Source organism: Natrix helvetica (genome assembly GCF_964273705.1).
Source record: "Natrix helvetica genome assembly, chromosome: 2".
Taxonomy (NCBI): domain Eukaryota; kingdom Metazoa; phylum Chordata; class Lepidosauria; order Squamata; family Natricidae; genus Natrix; species Natrix helvetica.
Window position 1 is genome coordinate 77,927,838 of NC_138552.1, and position 12,442 is coordinate 77,940,279.

Here is a 12,442-nt window from a genome sequence, read left to right on the forward strand (position 1 = left end):
CTGCCATGCCCACCAAGCCACACCCACAGAACCAGTAGTAAAAAAAATGAATTTCACCACTGATCAACAGCTATAACCTTCCAAACAAAAATGAAATTCTTCTTTAAGGAAAAGTCTGAAACAAATCATTTTTTTCTGAGAATTTTTCTGTGAGAATCACTGCTGTTGTTTAAAATTATAGTATTCAGAAACAGAAAGGGAATAATCAAGGAATATTAAAGTAATGGTTTTCAGAGGAACAGAACAATGGACCTAATACCTCAAATCTCTGATTGCTGACTTTTTTGCCCTTCTTGTTCCAGACAATTTTAGGCCTTGGGTCTCCTGTAGCTTGACAGATGAATGAGGCAACTCCTCCAGAGACCCCTGTCTGGTCAACAGGTGTTCTTGCAAACTTTGGTGGTGCTAAAAAAGGAAAGAGTAAAATAAATCTAAGCAAGAACTCACCAAAATAATGTGTCAGGATGTCAGAAATATTAAACCAAAACAAATAATAATAACTTTCGGAGCAAAGTTTTGAAAGAAAAGGCAAGCTGATATACAGATAGTCCTTGAGTTACGATTTGTCACTTAGGAACTGTTCAAACTGGGGTGAAATTCAGCAGGTTCTGACCAGTTCTGGAGAACCGGTAGTGAAAATTTTGAGTAGTTTGGAGAACCAGTAAATATCACCTCTGACTGGCCCCACCCCCATGTATTCACTGCCTCCTGAGTCCCAGCTGATCAGGAAGAAATGGGAATTTTGCAGTAACCTTCCCCTGGAGTGGGGTGGGAATGGAGATTTTTGCAGTATCCTTTCCCTGGAGTGGGGTGGGAATGGAGATTTTGCAGTATCCTTCCTCTGCCACACCCACCAAGCCACATCCACAGAACCAGTGGTAAAAAAAAAATGAATTTCACCACTGGTTCAAAGTTAAAATGGACCTCCCTGGGGGTACAGACAACCCACTTCCACAGTTCTTATAGTCACTCCTTCACAGTCACATGATCAAATTTGCATAAAAGGTTGCAAAATCAGGTCAGTGATCTGCTTTACAACTTCACAATTTGCAATTGTAAGGGGTAGGCTCCATTATGATCGTAAGTCAAGAACTACCTGTAACACAATTAGCTACATTATAATATGCCAGTTCCAGGCAGGACTTAACATATTATACATGCTGATATTGTCAAAAATCTTATACATACAAATATATAATGTATAAACTAGAAAATAAAATAAAATTGCAGTTCCCTGCTTGCTGCACAGTCTTCAATTATAACATCATAATCAATATGCTATATTTTAAAATACCGTACAAATCTAAATTTTTATAGCAAAGCTTTGCCGATGTAATTAACCAACTTAGAAAACTGTTCTCCATAAATATTTGACTTGTTCCATGAACCACTTCTATCAGAAACAGAAACCATGTGTAGCAAAGACTGCAATTAAGAAATTAATAGTTTCTGCTTCTTAAGACTTTAACTAGGCTCAAAAATTCAAAAAGATGGTAACAATAGCCAGAAATAAGGAGATTATGGGTAAAAGTTGACAAATCTAAATAACATATTAATGTGCAAAAGTATCACAGTAACAGCAAAGGTGAAAACCATCAAATAAAGTAAAACAGATGTCTTTGAAATGTAGTGTCGGAGAAGATTGTTAAGAATAGGTTGGATTACAAAGAGAACAAATAATTCAATACTAGATGAAATAAAATCAAACTGTTCACCGAAAACACTAATACTGAAGCTAGAGCTATTTTGAAGATGTAATGGAAAGCAAGATTATTTGTGAAAAACTTGACATTTGAAAAAATGAAAGGCAATCAAAAGAGGTCAATAGAAGACAAAACAGCTAGATGCTACTATGAGCTTATAATAACTGAAAGAGCGACTACTAAAAAAAGCCCACCCCTGGTGTCTGTTCTTGGGTCATGAGTTGGAAATGATTGAATGGTTGACCAACAATAAAGTTCAGCCTCAGAAAACAATGTATTATCAAGTTATATATCAGCTAGACTGATACATAGGAATGATTTTGTGTTAGAACTATGCAAGCCTCACAACACTTTTGTGGTGATTGTCGTTATTAAAACTTATATTGATTGATCTAGTATTAGGCAAGGATCTAGTCAGTGGACAACAGAACTTCTGGATGTTTTCTACTCAACTGAGGTCAGAAGAGAAGGTCTTGGGGTCCACCACAATTGTGTGAAATCGTTTTCACATGGTCATGAGGAAAACAGTCTGATATCGGAACAGGCCATGACCAAAACAAAAGAGGGATGGAAAACATCCTTACCACCCAAAAGAGAATGGTTCTATAATAGTATATACATAATCAGAAGAAAGAGGCACAAGAATTTGAATTTTACTATAAACATAACTTGAATCTCCTACGTTGAAGCCAAAACAGAGGTGGGTTTCTGCTGGTTCGTCCTGGATTAGGCGAACCTGTAGTGGCAGTGGCGGGAGGCTCCGCCCACCCGCCCCGATGCTTCTGCATATGTGTGCACACGAGCGAACCGGTAGTAAAATAAATTGAAACCCACCACTGAATGAAAAGAATGATTTTGTAATAGATTCATCATTTTTTCTATAATAAAACATTTAAGAAGCTCTTACAGTATATGCTTACAGCATATGGTGGTGCAGTGGTTCAACATTTAAGAAACTGGGCTTGTCGGCTGAAAAGCCGGCAGTCCAGGTTAAAGACCCGAGTACCATGCGATGGGGTGAGCTGCTATCCTTGCCCTAGCTCCTGCCAACCTAACAGTTTGAAAACATGCAAATGCATACAGATAAATAGGTTCCACCTCCTATAGTTGACAATGACTAGCAGAGTAAAATCCGCAGTGATCCTTTACTTTTTTTTTTTTTACAATATATGCTTAATGCTAATTTAGCTACTTATAGTTTAGCTTATCAGGGGAAGCCTACAGTTCACATCAATAAAATAGAGCCCATTTATGATTCATTGTGGAACAGAAAGTCATTGAGTCCTTGAACCGTTCTGAGATCTGTCTAAAGACGGAACTGCCAAATTCCTGCCTCAAGATTTTGCCTAGTGCCTCAACTGTAGTATGTAAATGTTAGGTGGAGGGGAGAGGAATAAAGCTGAAAGCAAGATCATAAACAAAAACATCACTTCTAGGGGAAGAAATATCTTTACATATACCTGACCCAATCATACCAATTATAAAACTGTAACTTGCAATATTTCATATTATGACAGCTCAAGATAACATGAATTATATATTCACGATACAGTAAGTAGCCCTTTTCCTGGGAAAAGACACAACTGCTAGAAAAGGTGCAGACAAATTGTGTTTCTAGTGCCCAGATATCTTGAAAATGATTCTGAACACTATATATGCTTAGCACCTAACAAGAAGGAATGGATAGAAACTAATCAAGGTCAGAAGCAACCTAGAATTAAGCAGAAAATTAACTACAAATATAGTAAATACAAGCTAACTGAAAACTTAGTGCCAGTCTAAAACCCTGCATACTTAATCCATTCTAGAAGGGATGGAAAGTGGTTACATCAAATGCAATTACTTAATTAACAATTAATGACCTTTACCTTTATAAATACATTAAATTTTCGTGTGGAATTTATACTTCATTTGAGTATTTTATTTTCAAAACTGATAAGAAAATAAAGATTAATGCTAACAACTATTCCTATTAGAGTTTACATTTTTATTAAGACTATAATTTAAGTACGTAAACATGTTTTATTTCTGTGGTTTTTTTCATCATAATTCCTGTTAGTTAAAATATATTAAAAGCCTTACTGTGAGAGGAACCTGATCCATCGACTGAAGGGGTTTTTGACAGCTGCTCTTCCCCTAAGTCATGACATGAAACCATTCAGATGGGTTTCCAATCATTATGGAATTATTTGGGAAGAGCTCAGTGGGCAGTGAATTCAACCACCTTCTTTTACAGGCAGCAATCTTAAATACTTAGATGACTGAGAATCTCCAAAAACATTAAGGGATGAGCGCCACGTACTGTTGCTTTTCTTTATCTTAAATCATTTTCTTTTGAATATGGTGTTCTTTATGTCCATCCATCTACACATACTGTCAGAACATTCAATATGGAAATATGCAACCTTACAGTCATTGGAACTTTTAGCCTGCCTTGTTTCTAAATGAAAATTCCCAGCTATGAGCTAAAAGTGAGCAGTAATACAATATTCTGCTAAGTGGTTTATCACTGCTATTTCTTTCCCATCCTTCTGATGTTGGTATTTGTATCTATTTGTAGATTCTAAGCCCTTTTGGCTACAGATTGTCAAATCTGTTCTTTGTACATAAACAAATAAATAAGAATAACAGATAAGTATTAGGAATTATGCCAAAGTTTTAATATTTCATCTAAGAGTTAATATTACTAGCATATCTAGCACACTTAGTAGATTTGGTTGCCCTTCATTTCTTTTTAAAATAATTTTCATAGCAGAGTCATTTATATCATTCACTGCTAATTTACTCATTAATCATAATTTATCACATCAGTTATGCTGATCATCATTATAAGCAATTACTGCTCCTTAATTCTAACCTGTGCTTACAATGTACCTGCAAATTGGCTTGTGCAAGAAGTTAATTAGCTTTTATTTCTAAAAGGGCAAGCAAGTGAGAATGATTTCATAAAATCTTTCTAACTGCTAAACAAAGCTTTCGCTAGAATTTTACTGAAGGTATAAACTGTCAATCACATAATACCAAGCCTGACACATTGTTATGAATAATAATACACATATGAATGGTATTAAGGATAACTCCATTCAGAAATTGCCAAACCTTCATCCTTAACCTAAGGTTTGCTGTAAAAGTAGATAAATATCTAGGATAAATGAAAAACTTTTCACCAGACATAATAACAACAGTTTTAAAGACTTTTTAAAATTACTAATCACAACCTCAGAATTATTTTGTTTACCTATGGAAATTTATAGTATATTCTTAAATACATTTTTGAATGCTCAAAATTACTAACATATTTTGCTTCATCTTATTAACGACAATTGTGCTATTTATTTCAATCAATTCACACGTAAATTTGCACTCACAGACATTAGTTCCATCATGGCGAACCTATGGCACGCGTGCCACAACTGGCATGTGGAGCCATATCTGAGGGCATGTATGTGCTGGCCAGCTGATTTTTGGCCTTCCGGAGGGTGGGGAGAGGCCATTTTCACCCTCCCCAGGCTTCAGGAAAGCCTCCAGAGCCTGTGGATGGCGAAAAAAGGGGAAACCAAAACAGGCCAAAACAGGCCTACCAGAAGTTTGGAAACCAAACAGGCCATTTTCCAGGCCACTTTTGCACTGTTTTTGGCCTGAAAATGTCCTGGGAAACCAGCCTGAAATATGGCCTAAAATGGACCAAAACATAGGTTGGTTTTTGGTCTGTTTTCATTCTGTTTTGGGGGCATTTTCAGGCCATTTCCAGGTCAAAAATGACCTGAAAATGCCCCCCAAACCGGACCTAAAACCGCCCCAAAATGACCTGAAAACAGCCTGAAAAATGGCCAAAAAAAGAGACATGCACACCGGCCAACTGGCCTTCTGGTTTCTGGTGCTCCAGTGCGTGTAAATGCACACGCATTCTGGTTTGGGCACTGTTCTATTCTGTCTAACCTTTTTTTGTCCAAATCCAAACATTGCTACAGAAGTGTTCCCATCCCAATGTACTGAGTCTCTTCCTACAGTTTCAGTTATGTGAGACACATTTTATTAATACATGCATTTTGGTTTAATATTTCAAAATGTATCTGATTACATGGATAATAATGATGCAGTATATTGAAAATGTGATTAAGTGATAAACAGGATGTTAAGCAGTGAATTACATGTAGGAACAATGTGTTATATTTCACAGGGTCCCAAATTATATTTGAATAACTAGCAATATTATGGATATGGGATTCTGTAATTGTCATGGCTACATATTTTATTTATGATGATTATACCCTTTTAGAAATATATTACCAAGACCTCAGGGCAAAGAAAACCAAGAATTCCAAACCAAGTCAAACAACAGTATTTACTGTCCACATATTAATTTACAGTTTATATTGCTTAACTGAACACAAACAAAATATTTTTTCACACATATTCAAAGTTGTAGAAATGCTTTAAATTAATTCTGTTTACCAATATTTTCAGGATGAAGGGAAAAGTAGCTGAGGATTTTCTCAGAATTCATTTTTTATGATACTAAAATCGTTCTTGGCATGATGCGATAAATAAAATGATTTGTCACTTATAAGTGTAGAGATTCCAGCCCAACTGCTATGCCATTACCAAAAAGTTATAACAGAGAAGTTGAACATGAATGTTTTAGAATATTTATTTCTAAGTCAAGATTGTCTCTCCAAAAATGGTGAGTCTTTTTTGAGACACTCTGAAACACACTAGAAAATAAATAATATTTTTTTTATCAATGAATAGACGTTCCAGAATAGAAAGACTGTATTTATGCAATTAATTTGTTTGTGTGTTGAGAAATAGACTAAGGAGAGAAAGATGATAGACTAGATGAAGAACCATTTTAGTCTGGGATGACGATTTGATGAAATTTATATTGCTGATACCTTTCATAGCCCTGAGACTGCCATGCTGAATTATAAATTAATACATGAAATTATAATATATATGCATTGTAGTATAATGGTTTCAAATTTTTAAGTGTTGCATGAAGGCTAAGTTATTAGCCTAAGTGTCAACTTATTTTTTTTTCATTCACTGATATAAACATTTCTTGTGAGTTCAAAGCAAAGAAAATGAAGATTATTATGAAGCATGGCTATTTTGAAAAAGAGATGAGAAATGCCATTTCACTTTAACCATTTAGCTGTCAGCCTTATCTTATCGAGTATACTAATACTTAGTTTTATTACTTAGTTGACACACAGTATTTTTGTCAAAACATATCTATATAATTTAGGAAACCCAAATACTGGTTTTCTATTTCTTCTTTCCCTGTTGAACAAAGTGATATTTTTATGAAGTTTTTTTCATATTCTGTGTTTCCTTATTTTCTTACCTAGCAGAGATCTTATTTCCTGCTTCTCACATTCTTTGTCCAGAGAGACATGCCACTTTCTGGCATGATAGTCATCTCGCACCAACACCATTCTTGGTTGCATCTTCTTTCCTAAACACCTAGCCTGTCTCTCCTGACTAAGTCATGCTTCTCTTCTACCACTGCCTCATAGGTTGAGGCCACCTTAGAAGTAGTGCTCCCCACGGTGGAACTCAAGAATGGGCAGAAGATCTCTGATGTCAGCACTGCTCAACTCAGGAAGCTTTTAGCTCTTCTCAAATAAAATGATTCAGTACTTACTGAATCCTTTTAAATAATTGATAGATTGGATACTTAACAGGAATCCAATGACCATACACAAGCCACCAAATATTGAACTGACCGCTATGGGGAAAGGAGAAAAGGAAGGAAGGAAGAAAAGAAGTAAAGAAGGAAGGAAGGCATTAATAACAGAGTATTATTAAGTATTTCACCTTTACTTTTAAGTTCCTCTAAATGAAAAAATAAGCTAATTGTCACAAAAACTGTATGGCTCTATCATGACAACAATCTAAGCAAGTGTACAAAGTCATGTTAATTTTTTCATGTTTCCAGGAAAAATTTATTTCAGAAGGAAGAGATCTTTATTTGAGACAGGTATGATTTCCTGCTGGATTGAAACTGATTTGTTTGTTCTTATGCCTTTAACAATAGTATAAAGTATTAAAACTTTTCACCCAAAACATATTTACATATGATAAAAGTTACAGATGAAATGGTTTTACTCTACGTCAAATCCACTTTTATATCTAATAGCTGTTCTGAAGAATTAAGAGGCACATTAATGAGTTTGCATTCAGAGAAGTAGTTGAGTAACTTAATGAAGTATCAAAACAATGTTTAGCTCTTGATTTGCTAGTTCCTTAAAATGACATACAATCTTATGTTTAGGTCTGTTTATATCTAAAATCATATAGCATGCCATATATGCAACCAAGCCTATATATTAATGCATGTAGGGTGAATATTTTTATACTGCACATAATAAATTATGAAGTATAAAATCTGGATATAGCTTTATCTGAATTTTTTTAAAAAAGAATCTGCCCTTTAATCCATACTAAGCTTTTATCCAGCAGAAAATGAAAAGCATAAAGCCTCTTGAAGCTAAAAGGTTAGACACTTCATCCCTCTGGAATGGTACATAACCTTGTCATAGTCACTAATTTACTGAAAGAAAATTCTCCTTCAAGCTTTCTGTCTTCTTTTTTTGCCGCTGTTCCTTTTTCAAATTTTAATGTCTGCTAGCGATGCATGAATTATTTGGTAACTAAGATCTGAAGCTGCCTTTCACCATGTAAAGTCAGATAAGAGAGTCTTAAAATGCCAGACAAATTCATCTTGTTACAGAAGACTGTTTCCTCTAGTATGAACAAAAAATAAATAAAAAATGGAATATTGTACAGGGTTAAGTTTAAATTATTTTAAATATTTGTGAAGTATTCATCTTTACATTTGTCTTTAAACAACAACAAGAACAAAAGAGTCTAAAAAAACTTATAAAAATAAATTCAAGTAATCAACGCTCTAAAAAGATTTTTCTAATTTGGTTACTAATTATAGTTCTGTGTGACAAAACCAACTAATGCAACTGAACACAGTAACACTCATGTATTCATTTGAATACACAGGGGATTTTGAAAGGAAATCTGCTTTTTCTGATATAGAAAAAAATAAATAGTATTAACAGCACATAGATGCATGATATTCACTATGATGAGCCTATTCTGGCCTTTAAATAAGAGGGTGTATTTTATGTGATTAAATGTGGTTACAGCCAACAATTGATGCATTTAAAAATAGGATTTCCCATTTTTCAACTAATTTTCCCATACTCTCTACTAAATTAGATACTCTCAAAATAAGGGTACCCTTTTTTATAAATTTACTTATCCATTTTCCTCGCAAAACTTATTTTAAAAATGGAACTCTCCTATCCTTGAATTAATTTTTCTAACGCTTTCTCAGGCAAGGCTTTTTTAATACTCTGGAGCAGACACTATCACACCTTAGAACAGTGGTTCTCAACCTTCCTAATGCCGCAACCCTTTAATACAGTTCCACTTGTTGTGGAGACCCCCAACCATAAAAATGTTTTCATTGCTACTCTATAACTGTACTTTTGCTACTGTTATGAATCGTAATGTAGATATTGATATTGGAAGACTGCTATCATATCACCCTTAAGTCCTTCTTTTCATTCAACCAGAAATACCCATTTCTTGCAACTGTTCTTCATATGTTTGAGCTTCCAGTCCCCTAATCCTCTTGGTTCCTCTTCTTTGCACTTTTTCTAGACTAGAGTCTCCACATCTTTTTTATAGAGGCAGCCAACATTTTGTCTGCTCCTAAATTTTGGGTCTGAAAAGAATCACATCCTGGAGGCTGGACAACCTCGGCTGCTATACAATCATTCACACACATAAGCAGAGACATACAGTGGCTTTACTCCCACAGCCTCCTTAAATAGGTTGCCTGCAGCTGCATTCACAAACTTGCTTGTCCTGGATCTTCAACCTGGTTTGGGGTTGTTTGCAGGAATGCTCTGAACCTTGGTGGTGGTGGTGGTTAATTTATTGGGCAAACGTCAGGCATTGTTTATTTTTTATTTTTTTTAAACAAAAAAGTTTTTTTTATTTTCTCCTTCAAGTTCATTCACAAATATACACTCTTATAATTACCATTAATTATATCATTATCATTAATCATTTATCATTATTTTCTTACAAATATATAGAATACAGTTTGGGTCACTTTCTTGCCATCTCATTTTATTTTGCAACAACCTTGCTCCTTCTATCTTCTCTATCTCCCTTCTTTGCCTTCTTCTTTCCTCCTCTCCTTCCTCCCTTCTTCTTCCCCTCTCTTTCCTCCCTTCCTCTTCTCCTCCTTCTTACCCTCTTTCCTACTCTTACTTCCCCTCCTTTGTTTCCTCTGCTTTACCCTTTCTTCCTTTCCCTCCTCCTTCCTCCCTCCTCCTTCCCCTTTCCTCCCCTCCTCCTCTCTTCTCCTCCCTCTTCTCCTCTCTCCTACTCTTAATTCCCCTCCCTTACTTCCTCTGCTTTTACCCTTTCTTCCTTTCCCTCCTCCTCCTTCCTCCCTTCTTCTTCCCCTCTCTTTCTTCCTCTTCTCCTCCTTCTTACCCTGTCTCCTACTCTTGATTCCCCTCCTTTACTCCGTCTGCTTTACCCTTCCTTCCTTTCCCTCCTCATCTTTCCTCCTTTCCATTGTTGCCCTTGCTTATTTACTTTCTCTGATGGGTTCTCGGGGTAGCAATTCAGGAAACCCAACTTTATATTTTCATACATATTATTTTCTCTGTTACATTTTATTTCTAATAATAATTCCACTTGTATCATTTTTTAAATTGTTTACTTGCATTACATTTTTTTTGCTCTTTTCCTTTGTGCATGGTTTATGGTACTTTTAGCAAGCAGGTTTTCATTGTGTGAATGGGGCCAATTCAGGCTCCTGAGGTTGGCTCTTGATGACAGGTCTGGTTGTGGATTTAGATATAGTTAAAAGTACCATTCATAGTATTTTTATGATGGAGCACTTGTTATCTAGAACAACATCTCCCCTCGCCCCACCAAGCTTCAAATGGCTCCTACCCTGATGATGTTCAGGAAGTTTTTGAAAACCTGGCTTTCACCCCAAGGTGAAAACCAAGTTTCTGTACAAATTTATTTGCTTGAGGAATTATTTTTTTCAACCTCATAGGGTTTGTTTCTTACTATTTTATGGTTTTATTATTACTTATGGTTTTATTTTTTGTAACACATTTGACAGCATCTACGTAAATAAATAAATGTAAATTAGAACCCTCCATTGTCAGTACAATAGTTGACATAGAAACATGTGAGTGTATACTGGTTCTTCATTGGTTCATAGAGGAAGAGGATGCTTACCTGTAATTTATGTTGAGACCAATATGCAAATGTATTTCCTAAATAAGGCTAGAGGCAGGGGTGAAATTCAGCAGGTTCTGACAGGTTCTAGAGAACCAGTAGCAGAAATTTTGAGTAGTTCGGAGAACTGGAAAATACCACCTCTGGCTGGCCCCAGAGTGGAGTGGGAATGGAGATTTTGCAATATCCTTTCCTCAGGAGTGGGGAGGGAATGGAGAGTTTGCAAGATCCTTCCCCGGCCATGCCCACCACGCCACACCCACAGAACCGGTAGTAAAAAAATTGAATTTCGCCACTGGCTAGAAACCTCATTTTTTTGTTTGCTTTAACCACTAGTCTTGTCCAACTTGTGGGGACTTTTTAGGCAAGTGCTCTCCATGCTACCCTGTCAGGTACAGTTTTTTTCAATTGATGTTAATTTTTCCATCAGATTTGAGTTTTCAAAGCAGCATGTTCTTTGCTTGCCCCTTCTTGTTGTTCAACTAACCATTCCTAGTATCACTGACTTTTCCGATGAAATTGCATGCATGACATGGCCAAAGTAAATCAAACATAGTCTTGTGATTTTGGTTTCTAATAATATGTTTGGTTTTATATGATTCAGCACCTCTATCTTTGTTGCTGTAGCTATCCACAGTATACACAATAATTTATGCCAACGTTACAGTTCAAAGGTGTCAATTCTTCTTCTATCAGCCATTCTTAGAGACTTGGAATGGATCACTCACACCCATTCATCATTATAGAGTTCCCTAACAAGTCTTCTGGTATTTATATCAATATCTCTGTTCTTCCATATCTTATTCATATTAACCACTGCAGTGCAGTCTAAGGTTATTCTGTGTTTGATTTCAGGAGTAGAATCCTGAACAATTTTTCATCCAAGAAAGGTAAATTTTGTAACTAATTCTATTTCCTCCTTATTGATTTTAAACATCAGCTGTTGCTATTATCTTTGTTTTTCTGATGTTAAGACTCAATCCTACTTTTTCATTTTCATCCTTGATTTTCCAGATCATTCTTCCTTATTTTCAGCTAATAGCGTTGTATCATCCGTGTACCTCAAATTATTTATGGTTCTTTCCCCAATTTTCACGTCAGCATCAGGCAGTTCAGATCTAATTTCCCAATGATCAATTCAGCATACAGATTGAACAAAAATAGTGATTAAAATGGTAATAAAATTACATCCCTTACTGATTCTGAACTAATCTGTGTCACCATAAAGTGCTCTCGCTTTTGCCTTCTGATCAGTATATACTGATCTGAAAAGTCTGATAAGGTAGAGACACCAAGATCATGCAAATCTGCCCATGGCTTATTGTGTTCTACACAGTCAAAAGCTTTTCTGTAATCGATAAAACACATATATAGTTCCTTTTGATATTCTCATGCCTTTTCCATAATCGATCTAATATTGGCAATAAGATCTCAAATAACACGCC

General features: G+C 35.6%; 1 protein-coding gene across 4 annotated transcripts in view; it reads right to left on the minus strand.

Annotated features, from left to right (window-relative positions):
- PTPRD (protein tyrosine phosphatase receptor type D) overlaps window positions 1-12,442 on the minus strand; it is a 1,361,199-nt gene that overhangs the window by 245,605 nt on the left and 1,103,152 nt on the right. For all 4 annotated transcript variants that reach the window (XM_081945773.1, XM_081945775.1, XM_081945774.1 and 1 more), the window contains exon 11: window positions 260-405. In XM_081945773.1, the coding sequence (XP_081801899.1) occupies window positions 260-405 (146 nt within the window). The remainder of the gene's footprint in view (window positions 1-259; window positions 406-12,442) is intronic.